Consider the following 19,169-nt stretch of genomic DNA (forward strand, 5'->3'; position numbering starts at 1 on the left):
GACCTGGGCTCCCAGGGCTGTGGCCCTCCTGCCCCAGGTCCAGTTCCAGGGGCGCGTCTGGCCCTTTGTTGCTGTCTTTTTAGGGTTCTTTCATGAGGGTCGGTTCTTAATTCTTTCTTTTCTCCCCAGAGAGGGTCTACTTGTTGTAAGAAGGAAGAGTCCACACCGCAGCTGTACACTTTGCACACATGATGAAAAGCGTCACTTTTGCAGCATTCCAGCTGGAGATGCGTGATCTTCAGTCTGCGGCGGGCGGCAGGGCGAGAGACTTGGACAGGAGGTGCATCTTGCCCAGGGAAGGCTGAACGAATGAGAGCTCGGTCCCTGGTGAGAAAGAGCCCAGAGCATGCGAGAGGCGGGCAGCAAAGGCTTCTCTGCAGCGGAGACGCGAGGGCGGCGACCTGCAGGGAGGCGGGGGCAGCGCCTGGGGCGCTCCAAGCTCTCGACCCCAAGGAAGCCCACGCTCGGGACCCGCGTGCTGCCACAGCCCCGGGGGCCTGGAGGGGCCCGTGCACCGAGCGGAGGACCCGGGACAAGCGCGGGGCGCTGCGGGGAACGGAAGGGAACGCGCGTGGTCTCCCCACCGCTGGCCCTCGACGCCTCCTGACACGTACTGCGGGCGCCCGGGTCCGGTCCTCAGTTGGCTCGAGCCGAATCCCGGCGCGCCAACGGCTCGATCTTGCCCGCCACGAGGCGGGGCTTCTTGCCCGGCAGGAAGGACTCGGCTGGCGCCTGCGGGCAACCCTAGAACTGAAGGCGCCGCAGCCGGGCTGTCCCGCTCTCCGGGGCCGCCGAGCGCACTGTCCTCCCGCGGCCCAGAGCGCCACCGGAAGTGCCTTGGGGGCGGGCCAGAAGTGGGGACTGCGGCGCTTCCGGCGCGCGGCGGGGCAGGGACCGTCGCGGGTGCAGTCCAGCTGCCCTGGATGCTGCGGCCCCGGATATTCTTGCTCTGGCGTCGATTCGGAAGGGTCAGGGAGCGGCCGAGGGAACGGGGTTGACACCGCCGTCCTGGCCGGCGCGTCCGGCACTCCCCTTGCAGCGCAGGCCCCAGCCGCTCTCGGGCGCGGCGTGGAGGAGGCGGCCCTGCAGGTGCATTCCCGGGGTGCCGACGCATGCGGGGCTTCCTGTGAGCTGAGGTCCCCCCGCAAGTCTTCAGGCCTTTGTAAGTTGTCAAATTTCCCACCGGCCCAGCTCATCGAGCCTCTTCCCAGCTGTGAACAGGAGAGCCTGTTACCTAATTCTTGCCGGTAAGGTACTTTCAAAAATCTGCTTCCAGACTAAAAAATTGGACTTTAAATACCTTTTTGCAAAATAGGCGGGGTCTCGCTATGTTTCCCAGGCTGGCCACCTACTCCTGGGCTCAAGCGATCCTCCCGCTCAGCCTCTCTGGCAGGCGGGATTACAGGCGGCTTAAATTAAATTTACTAATTAATTACTGTTTATTTACTTATTTTAAGACAGGGTCTCATTCTAACGCCCAGCTGGAGTGTAGTGGCGAAATCTCAGTTCACCCCAGCCTAGACCTGGGCTCAGGCAATCCTCCCACCTCAGCCTCCCTAGCAGCTGGGACTACAGACACCTACCGTCACACCTGGCTAATTTTTCGGCTTTTTGTAGAGACGGGTCTCACTATGTTGCCCAGGCTGGTCAGGAACTCCTGTACTCAGTCCTCCATCCTGAGCCTCTTGAAGTGCTAGGATTGCAAGTGTGAGCCACAGCACCCAGCCAAATTACATTTCTTAGTTGCACTTGAGGTGAGACTCTCCCAAAAAATGTATTGCTTACTGGTTTTTCTTCTTGGTGAATTACATATTCATGATCTTTGCCAATTTTCCTTCCTTTCTTATTAATATATAGAGATCTTTATCAGATAGGGATGAATCTTTGCATTGCACATATTTCCCCCTTTTTGGTTTTGTTTTTTTACATTAAATTTTTTTATGTAGTTAAATTTGTTAGACATCTGATGTCAGGCTTAGAAAAATCATTCCTCAGTCCAAAACTTTACCATTCAAATAATTTGTTCTTTTTTTCTGGTTTAACATTTTTATATTCAAATCCTTATAACTATCAAGAAAATTTTAAAATCCATGGGAATTTCTTTAGCTATTTGAAGACTGCTGGAGAGCGTGAGCTTGCTCAGCATGGAGCTAGGAAGCTGTGGCCATGCCCACCTGTGCTCTGTGTCAGCCCCGGGTCGAGGGGAACCGGCAGAGCCTGGACCAGAGTTCCCGGGCATCCCGCAGAACACCGCTTCTGGGAGTGACTGTTGAGCCAGGACCTTGATTGCCAGGGACAGGGGTGGGCCCAGCTGGGTGTTGCAGCTCCCGCAGGGCCTATTCTGACCGTCTCCCCTGAAGGCATTCTGACCTCACTGCCCCAGCCCCTGTACCTAGCCCTGGCTGCGATTTATTTTCTTTTACCTCAGCAGAAATTGTTCTGACTGCTGGTGTTCTGCAAGGTGGAGCCAGGAGGAGAGCCCCCAGGGGCCAAGGAGAGCAGTACCCTGATGGAGGCCCTTGCAGGTGAGGGGACACGTCCACAGTCGGGCCCAGAGTTCCAGGGCAGGAATTGAACAGGAATATAGGAAAAACACCATGTCTCGGTCACTGGCGCAGAGCATATACTGTGTCCTCGGGCGCAGGGTGAGGGAGGGAGGTAAACACAGGCCCATCAGATCTCCTGGGCATGTTTGGTGACTGTCTTTGCCAGTGAACTGAGAGCTTTTGGTTAGAAAGTCTGGCGGCCCCAGGCTCTGCCTCTGGGAAGGCCTCGCTCAGTGCTTCTCAGCCTTGGCACTGTGGCTGTTTTGGAATGGATGAGTCTTTGTTGAGGGGCCATCCTGTGCATTGTGGGAGGTTCGGCAGCACCCTCGCCTCTGCCCACTTGCTGTCAGTAGCGCCCCCTCCCAGTTGTGACAACCATAAACATCTCCACACATTGTCAAATGTGCCCTTGGGACAGAATCACCCACATAAGAACGCTGTTTTATGTTTTGGGGCCACCCTGAGAGTGTGTCACAGCGACAGGCGGGAGGTGGGGTGGGTAGTACAGGCCCTGCTATGGGGTCTGGGATTGCCTCCATTGGAAAGGCATCCTCAGGGCCTGCAAGCTGGATCCAGTAGAGCTCCACTGTGTATGTGGCCCCTTCTCATTGTAGTTTTGGTTTTTTCCTCATAAGCAATACCTTTGAGTCAGTTCTTGAACTTCCAAGTCTGCAAACCACACAAGACCAGGGCTGGCCTCTGCCAAGGGCTTCTGTTCTGCGCACCACCCTGAGCCTCTCCCACCCCCTGGCTGCTCAGTGTCATGGGTCTGCAAGGGCAGAGAGAGGTGGGGACTGTTGACAGCAGCCTGCTCTCATCTGCCCTGGAACATCCCTGCCCCACCCCCACCTCCACAGGAGCTTCCATCACATCTGCACCCTCCACATTCTTGAAAGGTGCAGCTGGGACTCAGCCACTTCTCTTCCGCTGCCACAGCAGACTGCCTGCAGGCAGAGAAGTCCCGCTCAGTTGCTGTGCTGGCCTCGGGGGCCCCCGTCCTCCCACTGCCGCTCCTGGCTGAGCCCCCTGCCTCCTATGCAGGCTGAGGTCAGTAGCCAGCTTTCTCACGTCCCAGGGTTTTGTCCCTACCCTTAAGCCTTTTTTCTAAATGGCCACATGGTCTGTCCCTGTGAGCCAGAGGAACCAAATCTCACCAGTGGCTTCACTGCCAGACAAGAACCACTGGTAATGCAGCCTGGTCCGGGCTGCTCAGCCCGGCCAGTGCCACCACCCAGCCAGTGCCACCGCCCGGCCGCATGGGTTGCTGCTGCCAGCTCGTAGTCCGGATTTCCTTTTTTTTTTTTTTTTTTTTAGACAAAGTCTTGCTCTGTCACCAGGCTGGAGTGCAGTGACACAAGCTCACTGCAGCCTCCACCTCCTGGGTTCAAGCGATTCTTCTGCCTCAGCCTCTCAAGTAGCTGGGACTACAGGTGTGTGCGCCAGCATGCCCGGATAATTCTTGTATTTTTAGTAGAGACGGGGTTTCACCATGTTAGCCAGGATGGTCTTCATCTCTTGACGTCGTGATCTGCCCGCCTTGGCCTCCCAAAGTGCTGGGATTACAGGCATGAGCCACCATGACCGGCCTCTTGGTCCGGATTTCTGAGTGAGGACACTCCTGTTTGCACGTAACAGAAGCCCTTAGAGTTTGGTGTTTGGGGGGAGTTGTTAAGGAGGCCACGTTGTCTCAGGGAGTCCAAGGTAAAAGGAATGAGCTGGGGCCATGGCTGGGTGTGGTGGCTCACACCTGTAATCCTAGCACTTTAGGAGACCGAGTTGGGAGGAGGGTTGAACCCAGGAGTTCAAGAGCAGCCTGGGCAACACATTGACACACTGTCTCTACAAAATATTTTTAAAATAGCCTGGTGTGGTGGTGCTCGCCTGGAGTCCCACCTACTTGGGAGGCAGAGGGAAGATCACTTGAGCCCTGAGGCTGCAGTGAGCCATGATGGCACCACTGCTCTCCAGCCTGCGTGATAGAGCAAGACCCTGGCTCACAACAAAGGAAGGAAGGACCGACAGAAGGCAGAGCTGGGCCGTGGGCTCTGTTGGGTGCCACCATCCCCGCGCCTCCTGCTGCATCTGCCTCGCTCCTGTCCTGGCTTGCTGCCAGCAGTCTCTGGCCTCTTTTGCTTTCCCAGCTGCCCTGCAGAGTAAGGCAGTGCCCAGAGCCTGCGTTTCTGTCCCCAGGACTGGATGGGCTGAGACTGGAGATTTAGCCCCATTTCTAGCCCCGTTTAGCCTCGTTTCTGTATGTGTGTGTATTTATTTATTTATTTATTTTGAGATGGAGTCTCACTCTGTCACCCAGGCTGGAGTGCAGTGGCGCAATCTCAGCTCACTGCAAGCTCCGCCTCCCGGGTTGACGCCATTCTCCTGCCTCAGCCTCCTGAGTAGCTGGGACTACAGGCACCCGCCACCATGCCCGGCTAATTTTTTATGTGTTTAGTAGAGACAGGGTTTCACCGTGTTAGCCAGGACGGTCTCGATCTCCTGACCTCGTGATTCACCTGCCTCAGCCTCCCAAAGTGCTGAGATTACAGGCATGAGCCACCGCACCCAGCCTTCTGTTTGTATATTTTTAAAATTCTATTTTTTTTTTAAGAGACAGGATCTCACTGTGTTGGCCAGGCTGGTCTCGAATTCCAAGTCTCAAGTGGTCCTCCTGCCTCAGCCTCCCAAAGTGTGGGGATTACAGGTGTGAGTCACCACGCCCAGCCCCACAGCCCCGCTTCTAGAGTGGCAGTGCAGGACTCTCATCCACCTCATAACCACAAGGGTTAAAAAGGTGGGGAGGAGAAAAAACTAGGCGGGCAAAATCAAAGGTGTCTTTGGCACACTGATGTCACCATCACTGTCATTGTCCTATCGTCACCACGATTGCCAGAGCCACCCTCGACTCACATTCTCTTGCATCTAAAATCGTTCCTGTCTGGCTTGTTTTTCAGTTGTGAAGGCTGCTTTCCTGGCGCAGGCCCCAAGTGGCAGCGGATCAGCCGAGGTGCAGGCAGCTCAGAGTACGGAGCCTGCACCACAGCCAGGCGCTCCCGAAGGAGAGGGCCACAGAGGGGGGCCTCCCCAGGCGCTGGGGTCTCTTGGCCTTTGTGAAAACGAGGAAGCCAGAGAGAGGCCCAGAGGTTCCCCTCGAGGTCCGGTCATTTCTGAGAAAACTGGAGAACAGAGTGGCCGCGAGTCAGACGTCCCTCCAAACTTAGGCCCGGGAGCAGAGGGCAGGGGCGGCTGGAAGGGGCGGCCTTTCCCGTGCAGCGCCTGTGGCCGCAGCTTCAAGTGCTCCTCGGACGCGGCGAAGCACCGGAGCATCCACTCCGGGGAGAAGCCGTACGAGTGCAGCGACTGCGGGAAGGCCTTCATCCACAGCTCGCACGTGGTCCGACACCAGCGGGCGCACAGCGGGGACAGGCCCTACGCGTGCGCCGAGTGCGGCAAGGCCTTCAGCCAGAGCTTCAACCTCCTGCGGCACCAGCGCGTGCACACGGGCGAGAAGCCCTACGCGTGCGCCGACTGTGGCAAGGCTTTCGGCCAGAGGTCGGACGCCGCCAAGCACCGCCGCACCCACACCGGGGAGAGGCTGTACGCGTGCGGCGAGTGCGGGAAGCGCTTCCTGCACAGCTCGAACGTGGTCCGGCACCGGCGGACCCACCACGGGGAGAACCCGTACGAGTGCCGGGAGTGCGGCCAGGCCTTCAGCCAGAGCTCCAACCTCCTCCAGCACCAGCGCGTGCACACGGGGGAGCGGCCCTTCGCCTGCCAGGACTGCGGCCGCGCCTTCAGCCGCAGCTCCTTCCTGCGCGAGCACCGCCGCATCCACACCGGGGAGAAGCCCCACGAGTGCGGCCACTGCGGCCGCGCGTTCCGGGCGCTGTCGGGCTTCTTCCGGCACCAGCGGCTCCACACGGGCGAGAAGCCGTTCCGCTGCACCGAGTGTGGCCGGGCCTTTCGCCTGAGCTTCCACCTCATCCAGCACCAACGGGTGCACGGCGCCGAGTGAGCCGGGGCTGCCGCTGAAGAGATGCCGGCGGCCTGGCGGGCGTAAGGCCGAGGCCGGGTGAGTCCTGTCCGCACCATGCGCGGTGAGGAAGTAACAACCGGCTACTCGCCTGGTTCTCGGGCTGCAAAAGCCTCGCCCAGCCTGCATCTGCCTTGGCTTGGGAGCAGTCAGGAGAGACAGGGCTCGGAAACGGTGAGCGCTGCCCATGGGAGGCGATTCCCAGAGGCGGGGAGGTCTCAGGGGTCTGTCCCGCCGGCCGCCCGCTGCTGAGACGCCTCCCCTCCCACGGTCAGCGGCAGCGAAGGTCTCATCTCCTGCTGGGGTGTAGTGGCCGGTGATTGAATGGGTCATTCCAACGCAGCCAGGCCTCCATCAAAACCCTGCATGAGACGAGGGCTGAGGGTCTCGAGCTTCAGGTTGGTGAAGGCGGGGTGGGGGGGCAGTTAGGAAGGGGGGCCTCGCGCCCTGCCCCCGTACCTCGCCGGCGAGCAGTTCATCCATGTCTTTCAACGCCTTTTCACAGCTGGTTGCTATGGTCCCGAGTTCTGTGTGCTTAGAAAATTATGGAACTTGGCCGGGCGCGGTGGCTCCTGCTTGTAATCCCAGCACTTGGGGAGGCCAAGGCGGGCGGATCACGCAGTCAAGAGATCGAGACCATCCTGACCAACATGGTGAAACCCTGTCTCTACTAAAAATACAAAAATTAGCTGGGCGTGGTGGCACGCGCCTGTAATCCCAGCTACTCGGGAGCCTGGGGCAGAAGAATCGCTTGATCCCAGGAGGCGGAGGTTGCAGTGAGCCCAGATTTCGCCACTGCACTCCAGCCTGGGCGACAGAGCGAGACTCCATCTCAAAAAACAAACAAACAAAACATTATGGAACCTGAGAAGGGGGTCGTGGGGACCCCAGGGCCCACTGTCTGCACTTGGCATCTGAAGTGGGGGTGGTCTTGTGGGACTGACCCCTTACTCTGTGGGTTCTGCACTAACTCCGGGCAGTTGGTGTCAGAATCGAGTTAAATTGAAGGACATCTCCTTGGTGTCTGAGAGTTGGACAGCTGGTTGGTATGGAGGGAAAGGCTCACAGCCACGTGATTTCAGAAGCGTTCTGTGGGTAGAGGAATCGTTTTGTCTTTGAGACTGTTATGAGTACCTACAAATGTTATTTCCTGTAAAATATTTTCATTCTTTAAAATGTTATTTCCGAGATAGAAAAGTAGAAGTGTCTCTTTGGGGAACGTTTTTGGATGTGTATAGTAAAGCACTGTCATCATGAATTAAGTCAGGTGGGCTTTGAGTTTCTTGGGATGACTGAGGGAAATATGAGCCGCCCACTGGCCGTGAGCTGTGGGGCGTGGTTGCAGGATTCGCCCATCCTGGTCTGGCTGTGGCTTGGGACCACCTCCTGCAGTTCTCTGCCCCAGGTAAGGACTGATTGGGAATAATTCTGGGTCCTGAGCTGGCTGCCACTTCCAAGACAGTCGCTTTGAGGGCTCTTGTTGGCACCCGTTTCGTTAAAATGCATGAGCTTAGGGTTGTGCAGCCTGTAGGGGCAGGGGTGCTCTCAGAATGGATTTGGTGGCCCCACAGTTCATTAAGCTCCTGACTCCTGGGCCAGTGGTGAGGTGGGAAGATGAGCCTGTGTCTCCCGTGTGGAGCCAAGACCCTCAGGCCAGCTGAAGGTGACCTTCCAGGTACCAGTAGAGGTCAAAGCACCTGCTCTCCGAAGGAAGTTTACCCAGCTTAGCCTCATCCCTGCTCGTAAGTCAGGCATTCAGCTTGCAGTCAAAGATCCCCAAGCACACAAGGAGAGTCAGCTGACTGAGGGCCAACAGAAACAGCAGGCAGCTGCTCTCAGCCACAAAGAAATGCAGATCCTGAAACTGTCATCATACAGGTGAGAGGATAGTTATGTGTGAGGCGCAGTGACAGTGATGAGAAAGCTGTAGGATACATACTGGCAGATCCTGAAACTGTCATCATACAGGTGAGAGGATAGTTATGTGTGAGGCGCAGTGGCGCTGATGAGAAAGCTGTAGGGTACATACTGTCACCCGTGAATAGGCAGGGCTTCTTAAAGACCTTTTGGAAATGAAAAATAGGCTAGACCCAGTGACTCATGCCTAGAATCCCAACACTTTGGGAGGCCTAAGAGGGAGGATCACTTGAGCCCTGGAGTTCAACACCAGCCTAGGCAACGTAGTGCTGGGCACAGTGGCTCACGCCTGTAAGCGCAGCACTTTGGCAGGCTGAGGCAGTAGATCACCTGAGGTCAGGAGTTTGAGACTATCCTGGCAAAACCCCATTTCTACTAAAAATACAAAATTAGCTGGGCCACCAGCCAACATGGCAAAACCCCATTTCTACTAAAAATACAAAATTAGCTGGGCCTGGTGGCCCATACCTGTAATCCCAGCTACTCAGGAGGCTGAGGCAGGAGAATCCCTTGAACCTGGGAGGCAGAAGCTGCAGTGAGCCGAGATCACGCCATTGCACTCCAGCCTGGGCAAAAAGAGCAAAACTCCATCTTAAAAAAGGAAAATGAGCTGAGTGATGGTCTTAGATATAAAGTAGAATGGCAAACAAAATTATGAATATATATGTATGTATAAAAGAATAATGTCAACTAAAATTCTGGACACAATAGCATGCAAATTAGAAGGGATAGAAATGTTCTAAGACCCTCCTATTGTTGGGAAGCGGGTGTAAGATAGTGTTTAATTTGACTTTGATAAGTTAAACGTGCATAGTGTAATGTTAATTACTAAAAGAGTATAACCAGTCTATATATCTCTAATCCAATAAAAAGAATAATTTAAAATTAATTTAAAATGTAGTCTCAGCTACTTGGGAGACTGAGGCAGGAGGATCTCAGTTTGGATCCTCAGACCAGGAGTTTGAGGCAGCATGAGCTATGATTGTGCTGCTGTACTCCAGACTGGACAACACAGTGAGATCCCATAAAATAAATAAATGAAACAAACACAAACTTCTGTCAATTAAAAAATAAGAAAAGAAAAATCAGGCTGGGCCTGAGCACTGTGGCTCACACCTGTAATCCCAGCACGTTGGAGGCCAAGGTGGGTGGATTGCTTAAGCCTAGGAGTTCGAAACCAGCCTGGGCAACATAGGGAGAACCTGTCTCTACAAAAAAATACAAAAAGTAAACTGGACATGGTGAAGCATGCCTGTAGTTCCAACCACCCAGGAGACTGAGGTGGGAGGATCACCTGAACCTGGAAGCTCAAGACTGCAGTGAGTTGTAGTCACGCCACTACACTCCAGCCTGGGCAACAGAGTGAGACCCTCTCTCAAAAAAATAAAAAAATCAGAAACAAACTGGACAAATTAAGATGATGGAAACAAAACTAAATATGTCCCTAACCACAGTAAGCTGTATGGAATTTCCGGTTAACAGGTAAAGGTTAGGGCCAGGCGCAGTGGCTCATGCCTGTGATCCCAGCACTCTGAGGTGGGTGGATCACCTGAGGTCAGAGGTTCGAGACCAGCCTGGCCAACATGGTGAAACTCCATCTCTACTAAAAATACAAAATTAGCCGGTTGTGGTGGTGCATACCTGTAATCCCAGCTACTCGGGAGGCTGAGACAGGAGAATGGCTTGAACCTGGGAGGCGGAGGTTGCAGTGAGCCAAGATCACGCCACTGCTCTCCAGCCTGGGTGACAGAGTGAGACTGTCTCACACACACACACACACACAGGTAAAGGCTAGGAGGAAAATCCATGACCCAGAGTCACACACATGAACACACACAGGAGGGAGGCGTGAGTCAACCAAGGGGAGGAAAGGCAAGCTCAGGTGCCTCAGAGGTGAGAGGCAGTCATGTGCCATGTGAAGCCCAGAACATTGTTTTAAAAAGGAAACTCAAAAATAACGATGGGCCAGGTGCAGTGGCTCACGCCTGTAATCCCAACACTTTGGGAGGCCCAGGCGGGCGATCACTTGAAATCAGGAATTCGAGACCAGCCTGGCCAACATGACAAAACTCCATTTCTATTAATTATACAAAAATTAGCCAAGTGTGGTGGTGTGCGCCTGTAATCCCAACTACTTGTGAGGTTGAGGCACGAGAATCGCTTGAACCTGGGAGGTGGAGGCTGCAGTGAGCCGAGATCCCGCCAATGACTCCAGCCTGGGTATCACTCAGACTCAGTGAGACTCCACTTCAAAACAAATAATTAAAATGATGTCTTAGAAATGGAAATGTGATAGGCAAAATTAAATTAGCAAGAAGGTGGAAAGTGGAGAAAATCTGTTTGAAAGAATGAAAAGATAAGAAGGTGGGTGACAGGATAGATTAAGACCAACAGGAATTCCAAGGGGGGAAAAGCAAAAACAGAAGATGGTGGGAATGAAGTTTAGAGAAATAATTTTTCCCCAGAACTGAGAAACATGAATCTCCAGAGTAAAAGCACCTACCAGTATCCCGCACAAAGATGAAAGAAACGGCCTACATCCAGGCATGACGTGAAACATCGGACAGTCTGGGACATACAGACGGTCCCAGAGCGCAGATCACACAGAGGCTGAGAAATCCCTTCCCAAGGGCAAATTGGAAGTTAGAAAACATCGGAACAATGCTTCGAAAATTACAAGTGAAAATAATTTGCAACCTAGGAGTTTATACCTACCCAAGTGGTCAGTCAAGTGTGACCGTACAACAGCATTTTCAGATATGCAAACTCTAAGTTTTAAAAATCATTTTCATAATACATGTTTTCAGGAGCCTACTAAAGGAGGCGCTCCAAATCAAGGGAGTAAACCAAGAAAGAGGAAGAAGTGGGGCCGGCCACTGTGCTGTAATCCTAGCACTTTGGAAGGCTGGGCAGGCGGATCACTAGGTCAGGAGTTCAAGACCAGCCTGGCCAATATGGTGAAACCCTGTCTCTACTAAAAATACAAAAATTAGTTGGGCGTGATGGTGCGTGCCTATAGTCCCAGCTACTCAGGAGGCTGAGGCAGGAGAATCGCTGGAACCTGGGAGGCGGGAGTTGCAGTGAGCCGAGATTACACCACTGCACTCCAGCCTGGCGACAGAGCAAGAATCCGTCTGAAAAAAAAAAAAAAGAAGTGGAATCTTGTAAACGGGGTTAGTGGTGAGGCATCCCCACGTGACAGCGGAGCCCCAGGGCTGGGCAGAGAGAGCCGCATGTCCTGGGACCGTCTGAAATTTCCCACAGTCCACTCTGGAGCCACAGTGACTTACTTTCCTTCCACAAGTAAAATATGCTCGCCACTCCCCACTCAAGCCACCCAGAGGTCTGTTCCTGCTGCTGTCTCAGCTCAGAGGCTGTCAGCTCATGATTCTCTGGTCCGGATATATGTGAGATGCCTCTGGAGGCTGTAAACTAAAGAAAAAAATCACCTGCCTCTATCCCAGCATAGGATTTTGAGACAGGGCCAGGATAAGCATAATAATGCTCCCGTTTGAAAAAGAGAGAGGTGGGGGCTCATTTATTGCAGACCCCACTCTGTAGCACTTCTGTGACACAGTCAACAGCATGTTGCCAAGGGACCTCGTTTAGGGGGCAGAGTCTGTCTTTTTTAGGGCCCCATTTTCCCTGGGAGTGACATTATCCTTTTTTTCCCCCTCAGATTTTGGCTCTGCCCTTGGTATCTCTCCTCTGTGTTTTGAGATGTCTGATAGCCTGTATTTGAGGCTAAACCACTTTCTCAGTTGCTCACTGCCTATAGAAGGAGGGAACCCAAAGGCTTCATTTTCAACTGTCTCCGTCTCTTTTCATTTAAACTGATACAGTGCCCTTAAAAATCTTGTGGGTTTCTGGCCAGGCGTGGTGGCTTACGCCCGTATCCCAGCACTTTGTGAGGCCAAGGTGGGCGGATCACGAGGTCAAGAGATTGAGACCATCCTGGCCAACGTGGTGAAACCCCGTCTCTATTAAAATTACAAAATGTAGCTGGGTGTGGTGGTGGGCACCTGTAGTCCCAGCTACTCAGGAGGCTGAGGCAGGAGAACTGCTTGAACCCAGGAGGCAGAGTCTGCAGTGAGCCAAGATCGCGCCATTGCCCTCTAGCCTGGCGAAAGAGCGAGACTCCATCTCAAAAAAAAAAAAATCTTGTGGGATTCTTAGATTATGTTCTCCACTAGACAAAAAATAGACTTAAACATTTGTCAGTGTTTTATCTGTTTTGTATGATGTGTTAGCATGTTGTGGGAAAACATCCTTTAGCGTCTTAGAAACGCTTTTGTCTAGCTGAGAGGGTTTGTACTATATACTATCTTCTATCTTTTTATTATTATTTTTTTTTAGAGACAGGGTCTTGCTCTGTTACTCAGGCTAGAGTGCAGTGGTGCAGCCAGTTCACAGCAGCCTTTAACTCCTGGCCTCCCATCTCAGCCTCCCAAAGGGCAGGGATGACAGATGTGAGCCACCACACCCAGCCCCAAGATAGTAAACCTTTCTGGGGCCTTAACAATGGATGTGGCCACAACCTTGATTTTATCTTTATCCTGAGGCCACTTATGACTTGAATATTTTGCGGGCAGTGGTGATGCACCCTATAGTCCCAGCTGGTCAGGATGCTGAGGCAGGAGGATCCCTTGAGTGATATAGGGAGAACCTTGTCTCTAAAAAACAATAAGCAAATTTAAAACAATTTTTAAAAGACAATGCTTTGCTGACTGCAGAGACAACAACATGTGAGATGGTTTTGTTTCCCAAACCAGTTCAGGCCCTGGCTGTATTTCCTCCAGATTCCGCCTGCAGACTAGACCATCCCTCCTTTCTCACATTTCACCCTCACGGGCCTCACCAGTGCCACGAGGAGCGTTCCGCTGAAATTTTTGCCACTCTGTCTGGAGCTCTGCTTAGCCGGATCTGTTTTCTAATTTTTCCAAGTTACTGAGGCAATTTTTTTTTTTTTTTTTTTTTTTTTTTTTTTTTTTTTTTTTGGCAGGTCTCAGTCTGTCGCCGGGGCTGGAGTGCAGTGGCCGAATCTCAGCTCATGCAAAGTCCGCCTCCGGGTTAGCTTCTCCTGCGTCAGCTCCCGGTAGCTGGGACTACAGGCGCCCGCACTTGCCCGGCTAGTTTTGTATTTTTAGTAGAGACGGGTTTCACGTGTTAGCCAGGATGGGTCTCGATCTCCTGACCTCGTGATCCGCCATCTCGCTCCAAAGTGCTGGATTACGGCTTGAGCACCACGCCCGCCTTTTTTTTTTTTTTTTTTGAGACAAAGTCTCACTCTGTCGCCCGGGCTGGAGTGCAGTGGCACGATCTCGGCTCACTGCAAGCTCCGCCTTCTGGGTTTACGCCATTCTCCTGCCTCAGCCTCCCGAGCAGCTGGGACTACAGGTGCCCACCACCATGCCTGGCTAATTTTTTGTTTTTTAGTAGAGATGGGGTTTTACCATGTTAGCCAGGATGGTCTCGATCTCCTGGCCTCGTGACCCACCCGCCTCGGCCTCCCAAAGTGCTGGGATTACAGGCATGAGCCACCGCGCCCAGCCTTTTTTTTTTTTTTGAGACAGAGTCTGGTTCTGTTTCCCAGGCTGGAGTGCAGTGGCGCGATCTCGGCTCACTGCAGCCTCCACCTCCCGGGTTCAAGTGATTCTCCTGCCTCAGCCTCCTAAGCAGCTGGGATTACAGGTGCACACCACCATGCCTGGCTAATCTTTGTATTTTTAGTAGAGACAGGGTTTTGCCATGTTGGCCAGGCTGGTCTTGAACTCCTGACCTCAGGTGAACCACCCACCTTGGCCTTTCAAAGTGCTGGGATTAGAGGCACGGGCCACAGCGCCCACCCAAAGGCGATTTTTTTTCACCCAATTTTTTCACTACTACCTAATCATGGTTTCCCCCAGGCTCTGCTAACAGTCTCCTCCCGTGTTTCCGGCCTCCAGCCCCAGACTACACTATCAGCGCACTGCGTCTTAGGTGTTGGTTCTGCCAGCACCTGTCTTAGATGAGGCTGCTGTGTCAAAATTCCACAGACCAACTGGCTTTATAGCAGACATTTATTTCTCCCAGCTCTGCAGGCTGGGAGTCCAGCCTCCAGGTGCCACAGACCCAGTTCCTGGGGAGGGACAGCCCTGGCTTACGGACAGCAGCCTCTTGCTCACGTGGCCATCCCCATGCCTGCTCCTGGAGAGGAGGCTCCGACGTCTCCTCCCATGAGGGTGCTCATCTCATCTTGACGATCACCCAGGATCTTCTCTAACCTGCTCCCCTCCCAAAGGCCCCACCTCCAACACCGTCTTACTGGGGGTTAGGACTTTCACATGTGAACTGGAAGTGAGGGGCAAATATTCAGTCCATAGCAGCCCCCACTTTGGGACCCAGTTTCTCTATTAGAACTTGCTGGGTAAATGGCCCACCCAAACACCTGGTGGCTCAGAACCGCAGGGACACGGTGCTCCTGTGGCTGCAGGTGCGAGGGCCCGGGTCCTGGCCTCCCTGGGACCTGTTCCTTGGCTGTGCTCGGTTGCTCGGGGCTGCTGCGGTCCTGCATCCCCCAGGAGAGCCCTTCTGAGGTCACCGTTGCAGAAGGAAGCTCGTCTGATGCAGGCAGAGAGGAGAAAATCAGTACCTAAAGCATCTGACAGAAAAGGAAAAAACATCCAAAAGAAACCATTTAGAATAGACTCAAAGGACATTAACATACCTGGGACTGACTTAGGTGATATTTAGGAAAGATGTGTAATATTTCTACATGTAAACTTAGAGATGGGATGTTATTATTACAAATTTTTCTAAGCCAGGGTCACCCATGCTGGAGGGCAGTGGTACAATCACAGCTCACTGCAGCCTCAACCTCCCGGGCTCATCCTCCAGCCTTAGCCCCCCGGGGGACTACCGGTGTGCACCACCATGCCCAGCTAATTTGTTTTTGTTTTTCTTTTTTTTGCTTGTTTTGGTAGAGACAGGGTCTCACTATGTTGCCCAGGCTGGTGAGATGAAACATTACTCGCAGACATGTAAAAACTCAAACAACGGCGGGTGTGCCCATCCGTGGATGGAGCAGGGGGTGTCAGGAAGGCGTCGGGGCTCCTGGTTACTGTCAGTCGCCCGTGAGCCCCGAGCAGCAGCCACTCTGTTCTTGTGATCATGGCTGAGTGTGATCCACAGTGTGAGTCTCCACCCGGCGCGTTAGCCAGCTCCAGCTGCAGGGCCTATGTGCCCTTTTCCGTCTGGGCAGCAGTGAAGGAAGTTGCTCTAAGTCCCTCCCTGCTCTTGGTGCACTTCAGAGCGGGCTCACCAGGCCACAGGGTAACAGGAGAGGCTGAGTGTGCGGCATCCTCCGTCACAGAAACGCGTCTCGCACCAGCACACACAGCTGGCTTTCCCACTGCTGTTGCCTGTTGATGGCGCCACCCAGCTTTTCTCTGCCTGAGGTTGGTATCTGTCCACCTGGGGTTTCTACTCTGCATGTTTTATCCTTTTTCTTGAGATGGAGTTTCACGCATTGCCCAGGCTGGAGGATAATGCCATCATCTCAGCTCACTGCAACCTCCGCCTCCCGGGTTCAAATGATTCCCCTGCCTCAGCCTCCTGAGCAGCTGGGATTACAGGCGCCTGCCACCACGCCTGGCTTATTTCTGTATTTTGAGTAGAGACAGGGATTCACCACGTTGGCCAGGCTGGTCTTGAACCCCTGACCTTAAGTGACCCACTTGCCTCAGCCTCCCAAAGTGCTGGGATTACAGGTGTGAGCCACCGCACCCGGCCATGTTTTATCTTTTATCCAGGTAGTCTGTGACTATCCAAACGAGGCTCTGACAGTCTGCAGAGACCGTGTCAGTCTGAAGAGAGCTGGGTTAAAGGCAGGCTGTTCGGGGTGAGAAGGGGTCAGTAAGGCAGCAGGTGGTCACAGTCTCATGTCTCAGAAGGATGCGCTGAGCAGGCCCAGGGTTTTGGGCAAGTGAGGTCCACAGCCCTCTAATGAGTACCTTTCGAGGCCACTGGCCTGCAAGTTCTGATGATGGGGACCGCCTTAGGGGCCTCTCTCTGGAGCTCCCACTCGCCCCCTCGCCCCTCACCCTGCTCTGTCCTGAGCTGTGGGTTGGGAGATGTTTCTGGACTGGGACCAGACCCCGCAACCTGGAGAGCCAGCTCTGGGCTCGGAATTCCTGGGCTTATAAGTCCAGGCATGAAGTCAGCTCCTTGTGTGTCCTCTGTACAGTGAGGGAAGGGCCCATCTCCACCGTCTTCTGCGAGGACAGACTCTGAGCTGACGTGAGTCGGGCCTGCACCCTCCGTGGCTTCCTTTCTGGAGTCTGGGCCTCCACGGCCAGTGCCCTCATTTTCTGTGGAGCTGTTCAATGTCTGGGCACAGACACGCCTCTCTGGGAGCACAGGTGGGGACATGAGAGCCTCAGGGCCCCTGGAGTTGTTCTGTCACAGGTCCCGGGAGGAGCTGGACCGGCTGCCTGAGCCCCTTGGGGCAGCAAGCCGCAGTGCGAGAGACTCGGGCCTGGAGCACCAAGGGCCCCACAGCAGGAGGGGTGGGGGTGCAGCCTCCAGGGCGTTGGGGTCCTCTCGGCTGACCAGGGGCCTCACACAGGGGGCTGCCAGCTGCCTCATGGGGTAGGTGGGAGCCCCGGTGTGAGGGAGACAGCTGCAGAGGCAGCCCCGAAAGCAAAGCATGGAGCAGATGGCAGAGGGTCCCGCTTGGCAGAGGAGAGGGCAGCAGAGGGTCCCGCGTTGTGGGTGGCAAGCTGCCCAGGTGCCGAGGCAAGAGACCGAGGGCACAAGCTGTTCCAGTATAATAAAGAAAATATAGGGAAGCTTGAACTGGGCGGAGCCCACCGCAGCTCAAGGAGGCCTGCCTGCCTCTGTAGACTCCACCTCGGGGGACAGGACATAGCCAGACAAAAGGCAGCAGAAACTTCTGCAGACTTAAATGTCCCTGTCTGACAGCTTTGAAGAAAGCAGTGGTTCTCCCAGCACAGAGTTTGAGATCTGAGAACGGACAGACTGCCTCCTCAAGTGGGTCCCTGGCCCCTGAGTAGCCTAACTGGGAGGCCCCCCCAGTAGAGGCAGACTGACACCCCACACGGCCGGGTACCCCTCTGAGATGAAATGTTGAGAGGAACGATCAGGCAGCAACATTTGCTGTTCAGCAATATTCACTCTTCTGCAGCCTCCGCGGCTGATGCCCAGGCAAACAGGGTCTGGAGTGGGCCTCCAGCAAACTCCAACAGACCTGCAGCTGAGGGTCCTGACTGTTAGAGGGAAAACTAACAAACAGGAAGGACACCCACACAAAACCCCATCTGTACATCACCATCATCAAAGACCAGAGGCAGATAAAACCAATCACCATCATCAAAGACCAGAGGCAGATAAAACCACAAAGATGGGGAAAAACAGAGCAGAAAAGCTGAAAATTCTAAAACTCAGAGCGCCTCTCCCCCTCCAAAGGAACGCAGCTCCTCGCCAGCAGCAGAACAAAGCTGGACAGAGAATGACTTTAACAAGTTGAGAGAAGACTTCAGATGATCAAACTTCTCCGAGCTAAAGGAGGAAGGTCAAACCCATCACAAAGAAGCTAAAATCCTTGAAAAAAGATTAGACGAATGGCTAACTAAAATAACCAAGGTAGAGAAGTCCTTAAATGACCTGATGGAGGCCGGGCGCGGTGGCTCAAGCCTGTAATCCCAGCACTTTGGGAGGCCGAGGTGGGCGGATCACGAGGTCAGGAGATCGAGACCATCCTGGCTAACACGGTGAAACCCCGTCCCTACTAAAAAATACAAAAAAATAGCCGGGCGAAGTGGCGGGCGCCTGTAGTCCCAGCTACTCGGGAGGCTGAGGCAGGAGAATGGCGTAAACCCGGGAGGCGGAGCTTGCAGTGAGCCGAGATCGCGCCACTGCACTCCAGCCTGGGCGACAGAGCGAGACTCCGTCTCAAAAAAAAAAAAAAAAAAAAACGACCTGATGGAGCTGAAAACCATGGCACAAGAACTATGTGACGAATGCATAAGTTTCAGTAGCCGATTTGATCAACTGGAAGAACGGGTATCAGTGATTGAAGATCAGATGAAGGAAATGAAGTAAGAAGTTTAGAGAAAAAAAGAGTAAAAAGAAATGAACAAAGCCTCCAAGAAATATGGGACTATGTGAAAAGATCAAATCTACATCTCACTGGTGTACCTGAAAGTGATAGGGAGAATGGAACCAAGTTGGAGGACACTCTGCAGGATATTATCCAGGAGAACTTCCCAAACCTAGCAAGGCAGGTCAACATTCAAATTCAGGAAATACAGAGAAGGCCACAAAGATACTCCTCGAGAAGAGCAAGCCCAAGACACATAATTGTCAGATTCACCAAAGTTGAAATGAAGGAAAAAATGTTAAGGGCAGCCAGAGAGAAAGGTCGGGTTACCCACAAAGGGAAGCCCATCAGACTAACAGCGGATCTCTCGGCAGAAAATCTACAAGCCAGAAGAGAGTGGGGGCCAATATTCAACATTCTTAAAGAAAAGAATTTTCAACCCAGAATTTCATATCCAGCCAAACTAAGCTTCATAAGTGAAGGAGAAATAAAATCCTTTACAGACAAGCAAATGCTGAGAGATTTTGTCACCACCAGGCCTCCCCTACAAGAGCTCCTGAAGGAAGCACTAAACATGGAA

The 19,169-nt window shown here is 53.5% G+C and overlaps 2 protein-coding genes across 6 annotated transcripts in view; one reads left to right on the forward strand and one right to left on the reverse strand.

Moving 5' to 3' along the window:
- The first annotated feature begins 213 nt into the window (after positions 1-213).
- Positions 214-7,831, forward strand: ZNF696 (zinc finger protein 696). Of its 5 annotated transcripts, none has more exons than XR_001887575.1 (4): positions 1,082-1,247; positions 2,432-2,525; positions 5,495-6,971; positions 7,079-7,831. XR_001887575.1 is itself a non-coding variant. In XM_017883628.1 (3 exons), the coding sequence occupies exons 2-3, from the start codon at positions 2,510-2,512 to the stop codon at positions 6,553-6,555; spliced, it is 1,077 nt and encodes a 358-aa protein (XP_017739117.1). In that variant the 5' UTR covers positions 214-327; positions 2,432-2,509; the 3' UTR covers positions 6,556-7,831. The 5 variants fall into 5 exon arrangements, 3 of the variants coding, with proteins under 3 accessions (XP_017739117.1, XP_017739114.1, XP_017739115.1); XR_001887576.1 differs by having other exon boundaries at positions 5,495-6,612; XM_017883628.1 differs by lacking the exon at positions 1,082-1,247 and adding an exon at positions 214-327 and having other exon boundaries at positions 5,495-7,831.
- A 6,454-nt stretch (positions 7,832-14,285) lies between these two features.
- The window catches only part of TOP1MT (DNA topoisomerase I mitochondrial), a 34,748-nt gene continuing 29,864 nt past the window's right edge, over positions 14,286-19,169 (reverse strand). Inside the window, exon 14 of the mRNA XM_017883421.1 lies at positions 14,286-15,130. Coding sequence (XP_017738910.1) covers position 15,130 — 1 coding nt within the window. The 3' untranslated portion in view covers positions 14,286-15,129. The remainder of the gene's footprint in view (positions 15,131-19,169) is intronic.

The sequence above is a fragment of the Rhinopithecus bieti genome, unplaced genomic scaffold (genome assembly GCF_001698545.2).
Source record: "Rhinopithecus bieti isolate Rb0 unplaced genomic scaffold, ASM169854v2 scaffold_13617, whole genome shotgun sequence".
In the NCBI taxonomy this organism is placed as follows: domain Eukaryota; kingdom Metazoa; phylum Chordata; class Mammalia; order Primates; family Cercopithecidae; genus Rhinopithecus; species Rhinopithecus bieti.